Raw genomic sequence first — 20,133 nt, 5'->3', positions numbered from 1 at the left:
TAGAGGTGAAGTCCTACCCCCCACCCCAGGTGACAGGTGTGTCTGAATTCCTGGAGGCAGGGGTGGGGGGACCCCTGACCATGACTCTGTTTAGGCCCCAGCATCTCCTCAGGTCGCCAGGGCGTCCCTCTTCAGCTGTCCGTTAGAACAGAGCAGTATTAAGTGTATTCAAGGTTGTAAGTTTTTGGGGGGACACGTGCTGGAGACTCACAGTTACCAACTTCCCAGTAAAGACTCCCAATTCTACCTCTCAAAATGTGGCTCCTCTGTACCTCCTGATCGAATTCCCGTACAACACAATCAGTACTACGCTGAAGACAGGGGATTAAGTACAACCTTGAATGCTGAAAATAAAATCTCCCAGGTCCCTTCCACTCCAAGCAAGGGGCTCACCGGGGAAACTGACCAGACGAGCAAACAGGTCTATGAAAATTTTGACAACTGAGGCCACCCACCTAAAAAATCCCAGCAATGCCATCATTTGTCTTTGCACACAAACTCCCTACAGATTCCTGGTGCTTTAGCCTGAAAAATGCAGTTATATGCAAATCACTATTTGATAGGGCACTAATCAGAAAGACAGAGATCTAAATTTCAGTGATATAAAAAGAAAAATAGATGTATAAGTATTAAAATACATTTATATGTATATGAAATACAAATGTATGTAATGTGATATAGAACGTATTAGACATTCTGTAATATACAACATATATAATATGTAATAAAGAATTTCTGCAAGTTAAAATATGAAAGCAGAACAAACTACACAAAAAAGGAAAGCAGAAATGACTCCATGGAAGGAATAGGAAAGAGAACAGGAGAATTAAAAATAAGAAAAGATTGGAGCTGGGCACTGGCACCTCATGCCTTTGATCCTAGCTACTTAGGAGGCTGAGACCTGAGGATCATGGTTCAAAGCCAGCCTGGGCAACAGGCTGAGACTCTTATCTCCAATAAACCACTAGAAAACCGGAAGTGGCGCTGTGGCTCAAGCGGTAGAGCACTTGCTTGAGCAAAAGAGCTCTGGGATAGCACCCTAGTCCCTGAGTTCAAGCCCTATCTGTATCAGACAAAAAACAAAAGTAAATAAAAAAGTTGGAGGCAGGGATGGTAATGATAGGGGCCCAGATGGGTCACCAGAAAGTGCTTTGTTTAGGACTCTGGGACTCACTGAGGGACAGCAAACGAGGGAGTGACATTTGGTCCAATGTGGCACTTGACCCCTGGGTCAGGAGATTAGACAAGCTTATCTAAAGCTCACCGAGATCTATTGTCCTGCTGTCATTTATATCACACTGCATTCTAACAAACCAGGGAAACTTCTGAATCAAGCAGAGAGAAAAAAACCAAGAGAGCCTTCAGTGGACTGGTTTTGAATTTGCTTCTGTCTCTTAGCTTATTTCAGGTTAGAAAAAAAATCTGTGGAGGTATTCCTCTAAACTCCCATTCCTTTTTGATTTGAAAAGGTTCTAACTAAAATAAAACAAGGCTGACTTGAGGCCAGGATTAGGAAAGGTATAATTAAGCAAGATTCAGCAGGACCATCTTTCTGGAGGAGGAGAAAAGGAGTGGAGAGCGACGGCAGTTTCTCAAGAATAACAGAACAATGCACCCTACCTAACGTACGGGAGGAATGACAGAGGCTCACCCTTTAATCAAGATGAACACACAGCGGCCAAGTCTCGGTACTTTCCTGCAGCAGAAAGTAACTCTAACCCCAGGAAGGTGGGTGGATAGACACACACGTGTCCTGTCCTCAAACACGGCCATGTTAGTTAGCACTTGGTTTGACAAGTTCTTCCCATTTTAGGGTTGTACCTTTCCTTTTTGTATATTGTAATGATTAATCATTCCTCTAAGATATGATTTTTAATTTTTTCCATCTTAGCCACTTGCTCTGAGGTGATGAGCGTGATCTTACCTCGGCCCTCTCGGATTCATATGACGATGAATTGACTATGGGAGCCCCAGGTTGGTTCATGGTTGGCTGCAGCCTTTATAGATTGTCCACGAATGTCCAGTAATGATCTGAGCTATGTGGTTGAGTTTGAAAGACTGGAACCTCAAAACCCCTTTAGGGGAGGCGGCTTACAGAATCTGGTGTGGACTATCATTCCTACTTCTGGTTAATGCTTGCAAACAAATGACAATGGATTCAGAAAACATGTTCCCCTCTGCCCTGCCTCTGGTTATACCCCTGGCGACATAGTAGAGGAAAAGAAAACATCTACAGGATGTCCAGGTGCATCCTGGGAGTGATCAATGCACATCACGATTTGTGTGCCCTATTGTGGGAATCCTGGAAATATATGATGTGGAAAAGGAACGGGCAACAAAGTAATGCACTTGTTTATTTGGAGCTGTAAAACAAGTTCAGGAATCCGTGAATCTTTCAGTCCAGAGTCCGGTGATGTGTTCATTGCTGCAACTGAAAATGCTTCTTAGTCTTTTCTAACATGTCCGCGATCACCTTCACACAATTCATTATGGAAAGTGGGTGGCACAGGGCTACTACAAGACCCGCACTCCCATTTTTGTAGTTACACCAGGATCTATTGGGGAGCTACAGAAATAGGTTATTTGTACCCACACTAAATGGCTGGAGAAACTGACTTTTCCTTTGGAATAATAAAGCCTACTATTCACTTCTACCTGACATTGCTATATTGCCCGTGCCTTTGCTCAACCCTCCATCCTAACAATGAGTGTTGGCACACACTATTGCGCTTACATTGTTAGTGGAGGTTATATTTTGGTTGTACTCTACTTATTTCTGCTTTCTAACTGTTTAGCATGTATCAGGACTGCCTACCGAGCGTCCAACGAGTACTTGGTCAGCGGTCCCTAATCTTGTACACAGATTGGGCAATCAGGCAGGATTCTTGTTATGTTTGTAAAGTAAGAACATACGCATGAACTAAGTGCTGGTGGCTTATACCTGTTATCCTAGCTACCCACGAGGCTGAGATCTGAGGATTGTGGTTCAAAGGCAGCCAGGGCAAGAAACATCTATGAGATTCTCATCTCCAATTAACCCACAAAACCAAAAGTAGAGCTGGGCCTCCAGGGGTACAGCCCTAGAGCCTTGAGGGGGAAAAAAAAGGGAGAGTACCTGAGCCCTAAGTTTGAGTCCCAGGATAGTTATGTGTGCACGTGCGCATGTGTGCACACGTACACACACACACACACACACATATATGCACAAACATATGAGCGAACTGGCTGAGTGAGCTTGTGAAAAACTATTCTCTCATAATCTTCCCCTTTGTTTGTGATTTCTTCCAAGTTCAGGAGAAGGTTTGGGGAACAGAGTTGGCTTCTCGAATACAGCAGTCCATATAACCGGGTCCCATTCATCATGGTGAGTATGAGCTGCGTTTGCAAACTAAGATTTCCCAGCCTACTTCACATTCTTGTAGGATCTGAATCCTACAGGAAACATCACAGTAGAAAGGAATCCTCAGAGCAAGACAAGCCTTCAAAGGGGACCTGTGTTCTTATAGAAAATACATATGCAATACTAGCTGGCCCATTTCTGGTCTCAGATCCTGAACAGCCAGAGATCAGTGATTTCCTTCTATCTGGCTTTATGCAGACACCAGGACAGAGAAAGAATGAACAAATGAACATTTAATATATTCACATTCTAAGATCGTGAATGTATTAAAATCTAATTTCTATTCAAGATTCGTTTTTCTTATTTCAAGGAATGAATATCATGCATGGTGTATTTTTAAGTGCAGCCTTGAATCTAGATCAGCATGTCATTATTTCAGAATTACTCTGCAAGGAGAAAGTCAACAACACAGCCTGAGAAAGACACGTGGTACTGACTTTTGTACTGACCTTTGTACTGACATTTGTACACATTGTGGTACTGACACATTATGTGTCTAGATAGAAGTGATTCTTTTTTATATTTTTGTGGGTTATGGGGCTTGAACTCAGGACCTAGGTGCTGTCCCTGAGCTCTTTTCACTCAAGGCTAGTGTTCTACCAATTTGAACCACAGCACCACTTCTGGTTTTCTATTGGTTAATCGGAGATAAGAGCCTCATGGACTTTCCTGTCTGGGCTGGCTTTGAACCAAGATCCTCAGATCTTAGCCTCTTGAGTAGCCAGGACTACAGGTGTGAGCTAGCCATGCCCACCTTTCTTTTCCCCTTTGGTATGAATTTGAGGGATTATTTGTGAACACCCTAAGCAAAGACTCTAAGAAAGCAACAAAGCAAAACTCTAGCAAAGCAGAAACTATTAATTCTTTTTTTTTTTTTTTTGGTCAGTTGTGGGGCTTGAACTCTGGGACTGGGTGCTATCTCTGAGCAAAAGAGCTCAAGGCGAGCGCTCTACCACTTGAGCTACAGCGCCACTTCCGGTTTTCTGGTGGTTTATTGGAGCTAGGAGTCTCACGGACTTTCCTGCCCGGGCTGGCTTTGAACCTCAATCCTCAGATCTCAGCCTCCTGAGTAGCTAGGATGTGAGCCACCGGCACCCGGCGTGTACAGGGTTTTGCTCTGACAAGGGTCTCCTTTCCCCTCTACTGTTTCCCCCATTTTTCCTACTTTTCTTCCTTCGCTATATTCACAAGGACCTGGGGAGTCCCTAAGAAATGCTGTGGGCTTTGGAATAAGATGCTGCATTTCCAGCCGAGGGAATTCAGCCCCCTCTTCAGCACAGCAGGGATTCAAACCACAATGAGGGACAGCGGGTGTGGCCTGTGTAACGGGATCCACTGGCCTGTGGTCCACATCTACGACGAGACACTCATTTGGAGTGCAACTTATGGACATTTAGCCATTTATCATTACAGGGTAGAAACGACAGTTGAATTTGTATCCACATCCCATTTTTTTTAAGATGTGTTTCTCTTCAGGGATGGGGGAGCTTGTCATTTGATGACTAGAATAGCTTTTAGGCTCTGTCTCTATGTCTGTCTGTCTGCTGGTAGTTCCTTCTTATTTCCTGTAGTCAGTGGTGAACCTACCATTCATGTCCACTCACACCCTGCTCCACTTGAGGATATTTGAAAGTCAACACCAGTCCCTGGGGGACACTCCCAGACTCTTCTAGCAATCCCGTGCCACGGAATAGCTTGTTACGCAGTATGCTGCCCCAATTGCATTTAGACTTCAGTTTCTTTTAGATAGCCACTTTTCCCTGGGCAGAGCTGCGCCATGACCACAAAACAGGACAGCCGAACACTGCCGCCGATGAATGAATCTACATCCCACCGCCAGGAGGCCTAGCGGCCTCTCAGGGCACTCCTGGAATTCTCTGAAGGACTTAGAGAAAGTGTTCTTTGGGTGGTAGCGCCTCTTCAGTCACCCTCCCGCCGTCCCGTCCCCCAGGGGATGCATTTTGGTACTGTGGCGACGTCTTCAATAGTCCAAAGGTTATCACTGGTGAGCGTGAGACAGACCAGCCACAGCCGCTCGGCGAAGGCGGCGCAGAGGCAGCGGCTTACCTCAGCTCCTTGAAGGGGTCGGCCCTCACATTGGGTGTTTCTATCGACTTGGGGAAGACTGTGCCCTCGGCTCCTGTGCACAAAAGACAAAAGCAAACACGGTTGGCGTGGTGGAGGATCACCCAAGTGTGAGGCATCCATTGTACCACATGTTACCCCAAATGCAGATGTTACCCACGACGCAAGGCTACCCCATCCGCATTTACTACCCAGAATGCAGATGCTACTCCATCTGCACTTATTACCCAGAATGCACCTGCTGCTCAACCCCCATATAGTACTCAGAATGTACATAGGGTTCAATCCACACATATTACCCAGAATGCATGTGCTTTTTGATCTGCACATATTACCTAAAATGTATGTACTGTTCAATCTGCATATGCCCAGAATGCACATACTGCTTAATTGGAATGTAGTACTCAGAATATACCTACTGCTCAATCAGTACATACCTACTGCATATTACCCAGAATGCACAGGCTGCTCCATTCACATCTATTACCCAGAATGCATGTACTGCTCAATCCACACATATTACCCAGAATGCATGTACTGTTCACTCTGCAATATATTGCTCCAAATACACATACTGTTCAATCCACATATATTGTCCAGGATGCATGCATTTTCCATAATGCACGTACTATGCACTGTGCACATATTTTGCCACTGGCTTTAGAGCACAGGAAAGGACAGCCCTGAATCAAGTCATTCAAGCAAGCTTGAAACAAAACAAAACAAAACCAAGAAACATCTTTTCAAAGTGTTCTTGCAGAGATCAGAACAAGGCCACGAGGCAAATTCCATTTTGGCTTCAAAAAATAAAAAAGGAAAAAAAAAAAAAAACAAAAGAAAAGAAAACCCTATCTGGAAACAGAAAGGTCTGCCTCTTATTGCTCATAAACCATTTGTAGTCATCTAACTGGAGGTGTTTGGAATACAGTAGCTGAGCCCTTTTACTGCGTGGCTGCGATCACATCCTAGCAGAGGGTTCCACGCTAGTATTTGTCTAAAGACAAGCGAGATTTTTCAGTGAAGTTTTGTACTAGTATGTCAAAAAACATAACATTATGGAAGATCACGGAAGTTCAGGACTGTCACACTCTGGGTATCAACACAGACCTCCAACCCAACTGAGACATTGAGCTCTTGATTGTGATAGTGAGCTGCTTTTTAATTTTGGTCAGTCATGGGGCTTGAACTCTGGGCCTGGGCGCTGTCCCTCAGCTCTTCAGCTCAAGGCAAGTGCTCTACCACTTGAGCCACAGCGCCACAGTGGTTTATTGGAAACAAGAGTCTCATGGACTTTTCTTGCCTGGGCTGGCTTTGAACCGCGATCCTCGGATCTCAGCCTCCTGAGTAGCTAGGATTGCAGGCGTGAGCCACTGGCGCCAGCTTTGTGCTATTGAGCTTTTTTCCTAACATTTGTCATTGGGCTCTTTCCAGCCACAACAAAGTTATTGTTACTGATCCGTATGTTCCCTGCTCAAGCTCTGATCTTTTCAGCCTGTTTATCATAGGTACTTGCTCTGTGTATCCATTTTTCCAATTAAACTCAGAGAAACCATTGTCCTATGGGGTGAAAGCAAGAAGTTGACCTTTTCATTTGTGACTCAAGAAGAAGGACTGGGTCAGTTTGCAATTCAGGTGTGAATTTCCAGAGTCTCTCTTGCGTTGTTATAACGCTGAGAAGTTCAACATTATTATTCCAATCCTAAGTTTATCCTGGCATAATAATGAATCCAGGAAAATAAATTGGTTTCTTTATTTCTGTAGCGAGTATTGAAATATTCAATCTCTTTTTGCTAGGACTAATAGACAATTGCAAATACAATCAGAGAATAACGCCTCTACTTAACACTGCAATGGTCATTACGGGAATATCTTGATGAATAATAATAATAGCTATTCTTCTAACCTACAATTGTGAGTGACTAAAACCTCCATCATATGCAGTCATGTGTACTAGCTCCCCAAGTTTCCACAACCGCCTCATAAAATTGACAGTGAGGATGGTCCCAAAGCAGGAATAGTCTTCCTTTTTTTCTTCTTTATCCCCAGTCTTGAGGCTTGAACTCAAGTCCTGGGTGCTGTCCCTGAGCTTCTCTGTGCTCAAGGCTAGAGCTCTACCACTTGAGCCGCAGCGCCGCTTCCAGCTGTTTCTGATTATTTTATTGGAGATAAGAGTCTCAACAGACTTTCCTGGCTTCAAACCACGATCCTCAGATCTCAGCCTCTTGAGTAGCTAGGATTACAGGCGTGAGCCACCGGCGCCTGGATTAGTCTTCCTTTTGTAAGACTCCAAACCAGATTCTTTAACATCATTCCAAAGACATCAACATATCCATATACATTTAAAGCTTTTCATGTAAATTTCATACAAATGTTCATGGTTTGCTCATGCATAAATGATTAATTTTGCCCCTGGGATTTCACTTTATTACATCCTGTACAACTGAATATAAATGAAGTGGAATAGACACTTCTACGTAGCTTTGGTTAAACATGTATTAAATTGGATTTTTTTTTTCAGAGAACACTGTTTTACATCTCCTACACTGCTATGATCCTGTAAGGTAGGCACAGGCCCTGGGCACGGTGCAGGCTGCCCATGGAGGTCTCAGGACACGAGTGAAACATGGGGGTGTGGTCCCTGGCTATCTAACACCCACCAACACCCCCTAACCACTCGCCTCATGTGAGAGCAGCGCCCATCATCCTTGGGTACTGAGGAATCCGTCTTTCTTGGCCATGTGTACTTGAACGCCATGCCTAAAACCAACTGTTACAGGTCTCGGTGAGGCAAGGAGAGCTACTGGCGTGCGGTGCAGCTCAAGTCTCTGCTCCCACCCAGAATTGCATTAACAAAAAGAGAGCGTTTGCGTCCGTTCAAAAACCAGCCTCAGTTGCCCGAGTTCTCCATATGGGAAGTGAGTGCCCGCGACTGGACAGCCTTCAGTATTGAGGCTGTTCCCATGACACCGTGATACCCCGGGTCTCAGCCAGTGTCAGGCCAGCTCCTAATGTCATTTGTCAACACATCTCCGGCTCAAGACTATCTCCCAGCTCTGTGCTTTGACGGATGTGTGCGTGCAGTTGGAGAGATGTTTCACTAAAATCAGAGCAATTATGTCAGAGGAATTCTCCCGCTGGGACCCCCAGCAGGAATGACTTTTTCCTTAAAAATGGACTTCCAAAGCCTGCGCCAGTTCCAGCCTCTGTGTCCAGGCTGTTTCTTCATTCGTCAAGATACAATGATGAAGCGGGTGCCGGCAGCTCACGCCTGTCATCCTAGCTACTCAGGAGGCTGAGATCTGAGATCACAGTTCAAGCCAGCCCAGGCAGGAAAGGCCATGAGACTCTTATCTCCAATGAACCACCAGAAAACTGGGAGTGGCGCTGTGGTTCAAAGTGGTAGAGCACTCGCCTTGAGCAAAAAAGCTCAGGGACAGCGCCCAGGCCCCACAACTAATTCCCCCCCCCCCGCCCCCAAAAATAGATGATGAATGCTCATCTGCTACTTAGTTTCTTTAAATACCCGATATTCTTGGTTCTGGAAAGAACTAAGTGCCTACAGGTTCTCAGCCTCAAGGACTGCCCTCTGTATCCCCAGTTACTCTTCTAGAAACACTTTACAAGTCTGATGAGAATACTTTCCCAACATCATTTCTTCCCAGGATCTCTTAACGGATCTGTCTTTCCACCCCTTCTTCGCCACAGACCACCATTCATCGCCCACCCTCCATCCATCCTTGCATGATGCATTATTCTCAATTTGATTATTTCAAAAAAGGTTTCTATTAAAACCATACCTACCGATTCCCTCTCTTGACACAATATAATTTACTGGCAATAAATGTTCATAAACAGTTTGACTGAAAAATCCATAAAGCCATTTCAGCTTGATTTTAAGTTCTATTTAATGTCCCTCGAAAATGATTTCATCAATGTGTTTCCATTAGCTGGTTCTCTGCCCAATAACTTAATTCTATGCAATCTATCAGGAGCTTATAAAGCATGTGACAGGATCTATCTAAAGTGTTTTGAATCACCATAAAGATCAGCTCAATGGCTCTTTCTCCTACTAGTACAGGTAGGGGGTATACTTGTAAAAAAAAAAACAAACCTCAAATGCACTTTGTTACCATAGTAACAGAAAGCCAGTTTCTCTCTAGAAATGATACTCGAGTGGAGAGCTCAGGTTCATCATGTTTTTCCCCCCATCAAAGTGCTCTGGATGCTGGGACCTCAGACCTACTCTTCACTCGGTCCCTCCCTGGGGCACACCACATAGCTCTCTGGCCTTTGATTTCCTCAGCTGGCAAACGAGGAATGAATTCAGCATCAGTGGTAAACTGTCTTTCCCTGGAGTATAAACTCCCATGAGGTTATGCTCAGACCTAAGTACACGGGGGAGAGGAACAGGATCCTGAAACATCAAAGGAATTTACTAGACAAAGAGGACAACAACAAAAAAAACCAATAGGCTTTTATGTAATTTAAGCTGCAAGTTCCCACACTTGTTATTTTTGTGGTACTGAGTATTGAACCCAGGATTTTACCCAGGTACTGTACCCCAAGCCAAAACTGTTCTCACTGGTAGACGGTATCACCAGAAAAGAAGTCTTAAAGGAGATAAAATGGTGGAAAGCAAAATTTACTATAGTTAACACGAGTGATCTAAGGAAATTAAATTTGGTGGAGACGAAAACAATCCCTGTGGGCTGAATTAGAGAAAGAAGAACTTCGACGACATTTTTTAAAATCTGCAAAATTTCAAGATTTGCAAAATCTGACACAGGGAAAGGGGGTTGGGAAAAACAGAGACAGAAGTTATGCTTAGTGACATGGATCCAGAAGACTGATAATAAGCCAGATCTGGTAGACATTATTCTAACTCACATCTTGTCATACAAGAAACAGAATTGATCTACTAAACAATCATTTCAAGAAATCTTTTAAAAAGTCAAAAATGGTTTAAGGATACAGCATAGAAAATTGATTACGGGATTAAACTAGTTTAATGGAATTTGCAGTGTTAAATTCTTTCTTGATGAACATCATTAATATTAGTATAATTTTGACTGATGCTTTTACATTAATGAACAGGAAGTAAAAACTCATCTTTGTTCAATGGTTTAAATCATGGGGACCAATGTTCAATGGTTTTACAAGGCAGAACTCAAACATCTGTAGGCTGAGTGTAGTGGTGAACACCTGTGTTCCCAGAACTGGAAGGTCACAAGTTTCAAAGTCAGCCTAGGCTGTACAGTGAGACCTCATCTCAGAAATCAAACAAATAAACAAGGGAAGGAAGGAAGGAAGGAAGGAAGGAAGGAAGGAAGGAAGGAAGGAAGGAAGGAAGGAAGGAAGGGTGGGAGGGAGAGAGGGATGGAGAGAGGGATGGAGAGAGAGAGGGAGAGAGGGAGGGAGAGAGGGAGGGAGGGAAGAAGGGAAAGGAGGGAGGAAGGAAAGAAAGGAGGGGGAGGGAGGGAAGGAAGAAAAGAAGGAAAGGAAGGAGGGAGGGAAGGAAGCAAAGGAAAGGAAGGAGGGAGAATATAAAAATCATTGACAGTTTCTGAATTTACATTGCTTAGGTAGGTAAGAACTGAATGACAAGTGTAATTATAGCCATATTTTCCTTGACTAAAGATAGGTATTTATACCAATACTAGATCGTAAAATGGAAAAAAAGAAGTGGATCTGACAAAATGGCTCAGTAACAATGAAAGAAAGGTTCATTCCATTTCTTGAAACAGCAGATAAGCAAGAGACCAATGAGCTAAGATCAGTGCTGCTTTTACAAACTCATCTTAGGGTCCTGGGTTTGCTTGGTGCATGACCACTTAAGCCAAGCCTCTAGCCCAGCTTTTCGGTGATTATTGTGCAGATGGGTCTCACAAGATTTTTTGCCTAGCTGGCTTCAAACGGAAATTCTTGGGGTCTCAGCATCCTGAGTAGCTGGGATGGCAGGCACGGACAGCCAGCACCTGGCTAATATGTCATTCTTATCATGAATATTCATTGGGCTTTCTCTTAAAAGTATCATGCAGTGAAAAGCTCTTTTCGAGGAAATGGGTTGGAGTGTGTTTAATCAAAGATGTAAAATGGTCTGAGAAATCCAAAAGATGGCAGACTTTCTGGAAGTTTTAGTGTAAAACCCAACGAACCAGCTGAAGGGCTTGGTAGACAGACATAAGTGACACAGTTTCACATTTTCCATTTAGGGATGCCATTGGTTTTTTTTTTTTTTAAACCCATTTAAAAAGCCCAGGTGTAAGGTCCATCAGTTACTCTGGGGGCAGAGATCGACAGGACTGCAGTTTGAGACCAGTCAGGCAAAAAAAAAAAAAAAAAAAAAAAAAAAAAAGTGAGATTTCATCTCAACTAACATGCTGGGCATGGTGGCTCAGAACTCAAATGCCAGCCACACAGAGGCATAGTTAGAAGGACCCAGGGCTCAGGCCAGCCTGTGACTGAGATAGAAGATGCTAATTGGAGAAAGAATGAAGGCCAAGGTACGATTCAAGGGGTAGAGATCCTGCCTAGGATAATGCCAAGAAGGGCCTGAGCTTAAACCCCAGTGCCCGTGGGAAAGAACAAAATTAAAAGACTAGATACAAAAAGCTGTTGGCAATCTGAGTCTTGGAACTGGAGCTTTAATTAGTGCCTAATATGTGCATGGTCCAGGAGGGCGATTGATGTTCAGTGAGAAAATCTGATCTTTTCTCTTACTGGGTTTTATTAGAACTAGACAGATAAAAAGCAGGGGGAAAAATAAAGTTTTAAAAGCACAATCCTTATAAGTCATACATTCTGCAGGCTTGCACACAGAGAGGAATGTGTGCGTGTCACGCTCTCACAGAACAGGTAGATAGTGCAGCTGCACTAGTGAGATCTACAGGGTGGGCGGTGAGGAAAGAAGAATCCGCAGACTCCCTAGGAGAGAGAACGTAGCAAAGGGCTGGGAAACACTGCTTTGAAGGAGCCTGCGGAGTCCATGCATGGCTGGGAGCTTTGTCCTAGCCGGGCGGGCCGGAGGGCCTGTGAAGGCTGATGTGGGAAGAGGCCTTGCTGAGCACCGCTGGGATCCAGATGAAAGCAGCAGTCAAGAGCACGGACGGTATGAGCCAACAGAGGCCCTAGAAAGGTTGAAAGAGAACCACGGGCAGAACTGTAAGGCACTCCAGCAATGGAGGTTTGAGCGGGAGGATGAACCGTGGAGAGAAACAGAGAAGCAATCACTGAGAAGGTAGATGGAGGACCAGGGATGCAGTCCCAGACAAGCCGGGAGAAGTATTTCGAGAAGCTGGAGGCGGGTTCAGTGTGTTCATTATAGTCAGAAAGAAGAATGAAGATGTCCACTGAGCTTAGCATTGTTCTAGCTTTTCAATCTGACCATCACAAAAGAGGAAGACGTGGACATGACATGAGGCGCCATTTTCTTTTTGTGGGTCATGGGGGGCTTGAACTTGGGGCCTGGGCGCTGTCTCTGAACAGTTTTTGCTCAAGGGAAGTGCTCTACCACTTTGAGCCACTGCACCACTTCTGGTTTTCTGGTGGTTCATTGGAGCTGGGTGTCTCAAGGACTTTCCTGCCCTGGCTGGCTTTGAACAGTGATCCTCGGGTCTCAGCCTTCTGAGTAGCTAGGATGACAGGCGTGAGCCACCAATGCCCAGCAAAGTGCCATCTTTTGGCAAGTGAAACACAGAGTCCGTTGGCTGCTGAGTGCTGGGTGCTAATGTTCTCCTGTGGTTAGCAATTGTGCGTTTATGGGGCACAGGACTAGGAGGGACCCAGGTACTCAGACGCAGGTGGGCATCAGGGTGGTATTTTCGCTCATTGAGGCTGGGAGTTTTGACAGATAGGTGACTTGAAAAGACAGAGTACCAAGTTCCAGGAAGATTGGGAAGAGAACTAAGGTGCTGGACAAGTTAACTCGCTGTTCCTTCTTGGCGGAATGTACTCCTTCTCCCTTGAAGCATTGTGAGGATTAGAGGAACAGACAAATATACATGTGATTAATTATGAGATATGTGTGCGCATATGTCCTAGAGATTCTATGTATATACATATACATGTGTGTATATAAATGATGGGTAGCTTCTATCTATTATGCTAGAAGTATAATATGCTGAAAATGAACTTTACCACTTGTGGGTGAAAACGGGAGGGAAAAACTGGGGGACAATGAGGACAGGGGAGACACTGTCCAAAATGAAAAATACTCATTACCTGACTTATGTAACTCGAACCCCTCTGAACATCACCTATATAACAACAATAACAAATATATATTTTTAAAAAGAACATAATAAGTTCGAACACAATCTAAGAAGCTATGTGAGAAGATGACGAAGAAAACAAAAATAGAAGAGAAGGCCTTGGAGCTAACAATACGACATCAAACAATCTGAGTACCAACAACAGGTAGTAAGATAAGACATGTTCCCTTTTAAATATAATGATCGTAACAGTGAAGCGGTCACGCGGCTCGAGTACACCTTAAACACTCGCATAGAATCCGCAATGGAGACAGTTCACACACCGAGACATCCTGGTGGGACAGGAAGAGGTAAGCGGTTTAATTAAGCTAACTCTACTCTAGAAACCAATGGGCCAGAACTCAGGCTTGGAGTATCATTTTGCCTGAACTAGAGAAAATTAAAAAAATAAATAAAAATGAAAAGGAGGCATCCGAGCAGTAAGTAACCTCATTTCAGTTTCTTATGACTACATTATTTTTGGCAGTAAATAAAACCTGCACAGGAAAAGAGACAATGGCACCGCCACGGGCTGTGTCGAATGCACACACGGATGCAATCGCGTGGACGAAGCGGCCTCTCAAGCGGGACCCGATCCGCTCCACAGAGCTGCGATGATAAAGGGGGATGGAGGCCGAGTCTCCACATCAGAGCCGTGCTGGAGGGAGACGCTGTGTGTCCTCAAAGACACGGCACTGCGAATCCCACGGGTGAGATAATAAACACCCTGCAGGCCTACTTAGGACAGGTGGCCGGCACCACGCCACCAAGCAGAGGGAGAGAGAGAGAGAGGTGATCCAAGGCCCCGGGAGGCAGGGGCAGGCGCAGCCTCTGCAGATCTGCACTGGCCAGTGCCTGCCATGGGCAGGCAATCAGGACCCAAGGACGCTCCGAAGCCCTGAGCAAACCACCGGGGCCTGGCGCTGGAGGCACAGAATGCCTTGTTCCCGAGGCTGCACAAGCGGGAGGCGGCGCTGCCCGTGGAGAAGGAAATTGAAGTCTTTAATTGAGAATGAAAAAATACCAGCTGAAAAAAAAAATAATTGGAGAAACTTATGAGCTCACGTACCGGAGAGGAAGACGGTGACGGTGGGAAGAGAAATGGTGAAATTGAAATCTTAATACAAGCGGCCCGCGTGATTTAATTTCGGAATGCAATCTTGTTAAGGGAGCAAGCCTTCACGCAGGCCCGCATCACGGGCGGCTTAAAGGGTCATCTGGATGATCCGATTTTTACCTTATCCACGGGTTTTATTCCCAGGACACTGTGTTGTGCCATTCTAACAACCATCTCTTCCTTTTCCCCTTGCAAACAAATACCCTGGGTATTATACATGGGAGCCAAGGGCCCGGCTAACTTCCTCTAAGTTGAGACTGCAGGTTGCAGTCCACGCTAGAAGGGCCCAGGGGAGGTGTGCACACAGGTGGGCACAGGTGGGGCTGGTGGATGTCTCTAGGCTGCCAGTTTCTCTACCAGGATAGCCATGCGCCATGTACAGCTAGCTGTGAGAAGCATCTTCCAACCATGAGGGAAAGAAAGACCAAGAGGATCTCATATGCATTGATGTAGCCACCTCCAGGATTCCCATTGGACTTGTTCTGGGGGGGAGTGGGGGGGACAAGTCCTGATTTGTGATCTGTGTGAATCACCTTAAGAGAATTCTGCTAATTGCACCTGCCTAGTATCAATCACGCTGTGTCCCAGGCCACGCCCCCTGTCACTGGAGGGGGAGGGGCGGGACCCTTCAAGAGGCCCAGACCCCAAATGCCTATCTGATCATACAAAATAATATTTACGGAAATGAACTCCAGGGAATAAAAATGAGAAGGCTTTGTTTTCTTTCTTGCTGTTTTTGTTTTCTTTCTGTTTTGTTTGTATATATGTCCTTGTGAAGGGGGGGCACAGAAACGGAGGGGCAAAGGGTGAATAATTACAGCAGTGGTACTCACTGAACACTACACTGAAAATGAAGAGTACAAACTTGGGGGTGAGGATGGGAGGGAAAACCTGGGAGAGAGGGAAGGGGTGACATTGTCTGAAAAGAAATGTACTCTTTTCCTGAGTTATAGAACTGTAAGCCCTCTGTATAGCACCCTTATGATAAAGCAATAAAAAAATTAACCAACCCATACATAAGCAATGGAAAGACCTTCGTGAAGGACATGAAGATAAATACACAAAATCCTCACAGTATGCATCACCATGATTAATCTACAAAGGGCAAAAGAATTGGCAGGTTAGTCAATTTCTTGAAAAAAATTTAAAATAACAAATCAACAGGACTTGGTATTTTGGGTGGAATTAAATGACCATTTTTCTTCCTGCCTATCCTAACTTAATGCCTTTTCCATCCCCTTATATTTAATTTATCTGTAGTAGCCCTGCTATTCCCACACGGAGCTGCCACGGGACTTACGTTAATGGTTTCGGAAGCCCTCTATTAATGTGTTTGTTAATTGTAGTGAAATGGGAATACCTAAATAAATCAACCTTGAATAACAGAGTTTACCCTGTTTTGAAACAGGACCTCCTTATGGAACCCAACGGGTCCTCGAGCCAGTGATTCTGTAGCCTACAACTAGTGAGTGTTGGAACTCCAGGCCTGCATCGACAGGCCTAGCTCAGAGTGGATACTTCTTTATCCACTTTAAAATATAACAGCAACAACAAAGAGGTCCGTACCGTTGCCCTGAAACTTATTTTTGCCACAAGCCAAAGGACCAAAAGCTGAACGTGATCATGTTCCTTTTTGGGGGGTACTGGGGTGGAGGTGATCGTGGTGGTATAGAGATAGAATCTTGCTAAGTAGCTAGGCTAGCCTCGAACTTGCTATCCTCCTGGCTCAGCCCTATGACTGCTGGGATTTATAGGCATACATGGCCACTCCCAGCTGGAAATCTCTGCTACTGTATAGGTGTTTCCTTGCACTTGGATTTCTTACCCACTCTCCATTAGGCACAGTGCTTTCAGCCAGGAGAAAAAGTCTTTCTTTCCTTAAGTACATTCAATGAGCTAAACTCTTCTCCATTAAGACCTGCTCTTGCTTTGTGCTCCACCGTACCTGGCATGCCCCCTGGATGAGCACCATTTCACTGTGTCCACTGGTGACTCTCCCTCTTTTTAATTCTTTTTATTGTTGGCTTGGATTCAGGGCCTGAGCGCTTGCACTCAAGGCAAGTGCTCTATCCCTTTGAGCCATAGAGCCACTTCCGGTTTTCTGGTGGTTCACTGGAGATAAGAGTCTCATGAACTTTCCTATCCAGGCTGGCTTTGAACTGCGATCCTCAGATCTCAGCCTCCTGAGTGGCTAGGATGACAGGCGTGAGCCACTGGTGTCTGGCTGGAACTTTCCTCTTTTAAGTCTTGAGTGTAGGCTTTGGTACTGTGGAATTCCACTGGACTCTAGCAGGGAGAAGTTGGAGATGCTAACCTCTGGAGAGGGGGAGGATGAGCGGTCACACACTATTCTACTGTGATCTTGTACAACCAGCTGCCCAGAAAGCAAATGGTGAAGGCGTCAGCTACCTGGTCTCTGGGGAAGCAGCTTCGGACCAGCGCTATTTTCTTTTTATACTCTCTCCAGTTTAATGCAATCAAATCAACTGAACCAAGTCCGATCCTGGCAGGGATCTTCCCTGGTTTACAGCCTGAGGAGTTCTTCTTCCTGCCACCGCAAGGTGTGCTTTATAACATGACGTCCAGGTTTAACTCCTCTCTTTAGCTTTGTCTAAGGCTTGATCATTTCGTGAGATATTGATTTTCTTTCTTTCTTTCTTTTGTTTGTTCTTGGCCTATTTTTCTCTCCCCGTCCTGTCAGGCAGGTAGCTACGTCCTTCACCTATCTTTGACGATGGCTTGTTTCCATCAAGGAAAATGTGTCTGCTGTGGTATAGACACACTATGGAGGTTTGAAAAAAAAAAACAAACAGGCCTACAGTTGTATACCTATTTCCAAAATCAAAATTCTTTTTATCACCGTAAAAATTCCCCCCTGCTCTTACTTCACAGTTTATCCGCCTTCTGGCTGCTGCTCCTAGCTCCCCCTGGTCTTAGGATTTTTCCTTTTTTTTTTTTTAGGATGTCATTGCAGAGGAACAATTCAGTAGACAGAGTTTGGGGTCCGGCTTCTTTCACTGAGCACAATGCACGTGAGCTTCAGGACAGAAGGAGGTTTCCATGGCGCCAGAACCACAGTCACTTTACGGCAGGAGCTGTTGCTGCTGAGAAGAGCCTGATGTCAGTGGGAAGTGTTTCGGCTGTACTGTGTGTGTGTGGTGTGTGTGGGGTCTGACTGAGAGTTGTGTAGAGACCTCACGTCCTGGACCAGAGTCATCTGTGAGGAGTGTCAACCTCTCAGAAAGGCGACTATGCTATGACTGTAGTTGATCTTTAGGCACCCGAATCTACAGCCCCAGAAAAAGTTCCTTCTGTGTGTCCAAGGACTTGAGAAGAGACATATTTTAAATGACCAGAAAGGCCTGGAAATTGAAGAGACCAGAGGTGATTTTTTTTTTTTGATGGACTAATGATGACCAGGCCTGCCCATATTTTCTTGACATTCCATATGAAGAAGCCCGAGACGATGGGGATGGAATGTTCTAGAAGGTGACAGTGGGAACTCAAAGGTAGACATGTGTGTTGGGGGGGGGAATGAAAGTTGGAACAACTGCTGACACTTCAGAAGTTTGTTCTGTGATTTCACATGCCACTGCCTCATGCGAAGCGCCAATTCCCATCAATCCAGAGGAGGAAACCGAGTCACAGAATGGCACATTACAAAGACTGATGTGAGACCCAGGATGTGGACAACAGGCAAATCTGGTTATAGACTCTATGTTCCTAGTTCCTGGCTCACTGTGTTACTTTTATTCAGTTGTGAGCCAGGGACTTGGGATCTGAATCTAGAAATCTCCACAGGAGACCGGAGAACCACAGGTGGTCAGATTTACTCACAGCAGCTCCTCCCAAAAGGCCCATCCAAGCATCCGGTGTGAACTGCTACCTGTCCACACCTGACTCACACACACGTCTAGCTTCAGAAGTGGACACTACGTAGGAGGCTGAAAGCTGAGGATTGTGGTTCAAAGCCAGCCTGGGTAGGAAAGCTGTGAGACTCCTATCTCCAGTGAACCACCAGAAAACGGAAGTGGCGCTGTGGCTCAAAGTAGTAGAGTGCTACTGTTGAGCAGAAAAAGCTCAGGGACAGTGGCTAGGCCCCCAGTTCAAGCCCCATAATGAGGTGGCCAAGTGCCAAGGGCAGGAGACCTCTTCTGGACGGGCAGGTCTTTTCTGACTGGATGGTCATCTAGACAATAGTGCTTCTAACTCTCCCTCTCCGTCTACCAAGAAGCTTCTTGAAAGAAACCTGCGCAGAGGGAGAAGGGCTGAAAACATCCCAGTCAGCCATGTTTAGATGTCTCCGTTATAAATCAGAGAATCCCCATTAAAATTGTTCATTGCCTTCAACCAGATTAGTTTTGCTTTCTGTCACTTACAATCAGAAGCACCGTGGAAGAATTCATTTGTTATTTATGTTGTGAGGTGGACGTTTCTGTGTCTTCAGTGTCGGTCCCCAGCACTCCAATACACGCACAGAGCATGGCTCCCTAGAGCTACAAGGAAGTCTCTCTGGAGAATAATCATGACCCAGGCAGGACTCTTCATCAAACACCTGCTCACTACATAACAGAAATGGAGAGGGGACAGAATCTAGCTATGAAACACGAATGCTCCAGGGTGTTCTTCCACTCGGAAATAGCGAAAGGCATTCAGCATCTCTGTCTTTAACAGTTCAGGGGGCAAGCACATTTTGGGGAGCATCTGCATGCATTTTCCTCCATCTCCACAAATTGCACCAATATCACACTACAAAGGTGGGGGCGGGGAAGGGAACTGGTGACTGTGAAGTGTGAATTATTCAGTGCCAACGAGTATGTTCCATCTGTTGAACTGATTATCTTTTAGGAGGGGGACGAGAGCCAGTGTCAAGACCCGAATCTGCAGAGCTTTCGCGCTCAATCCAGGTATTTGCTAAGTGGATTGTGTGCCGCTTTGTCAATCCCAGCGACAGTTAATCAATACTAATCTGATACCAGTTGATTCTTCCCCTTCCCCAAACAGGATTAAGGTAGATTATCTATGAATACATTTCATTTCAGGCTGTAAATCCATATGCTTTAACATAAATGCATTAGTAGCTCTTTGTAAACAGAATGCACTATGTATACAAGGAAATAAAGATGGATTACCAAGTTGTCCTGGACACCACCTTTCTCATCCATGAGGAAAATGTCTTAGCTTTTCCAGGCAGTGCTGGGTAACTCTCTCACGTCCCACGATCTTATAGCAATGGATGCTTCGGTTCCTGGAGGACTTTGTAAGTTAACATTCAACAACAT

At 45.1% G+C, this 20,133-nt stretch overlaps 1 protein-coding gene across 9 annotated transcripts in view; it reads right to left on the bottom strand.

The window, feature by feature from the left end:
• The window catches only part of Sgcd (sarcoglycan delta), a 913,825-nt gene that overhangs the window by 53,444 nt on the left and 840,248 nt on the right, over positions 1-20,133 (bottom strand). For all 9 annotated transcript variants that reach the window (XM_069993889.1, XM_069993890.1, XM_069993888.1 and 6 more), the window contains one exon: positions 5,468-5,540. In XM_069993889.1, coding sequence (XP_069849990.1) covers positions 5,468-5,540 — 73 coding nt within the window. The remainder of the gene's footprint in view (positions 1-5,467; positions 5,541-20,133) is intronic.

The sequence above is a fragment of the Dipodomys merriami genome, unplaced genomic scaffold, assembly GCF_024711535.1.
Source record: "Dipodomys merriami isolate MVZ:Mamm:240054 unplaced genomic scaffold, mDipMer1.0.p SCAF_44, whole genome shotgun sequence".
NCBI classification, from domain to species: Eukaryota; Metazoa; Chordata; class Mammalia; order Rodentia; family Heteromyidae; genus Dipodomys; species Dipodomys merriami.
This window is presented reverse-complemented; position numbering and strand designations above follow the sequence as displayed.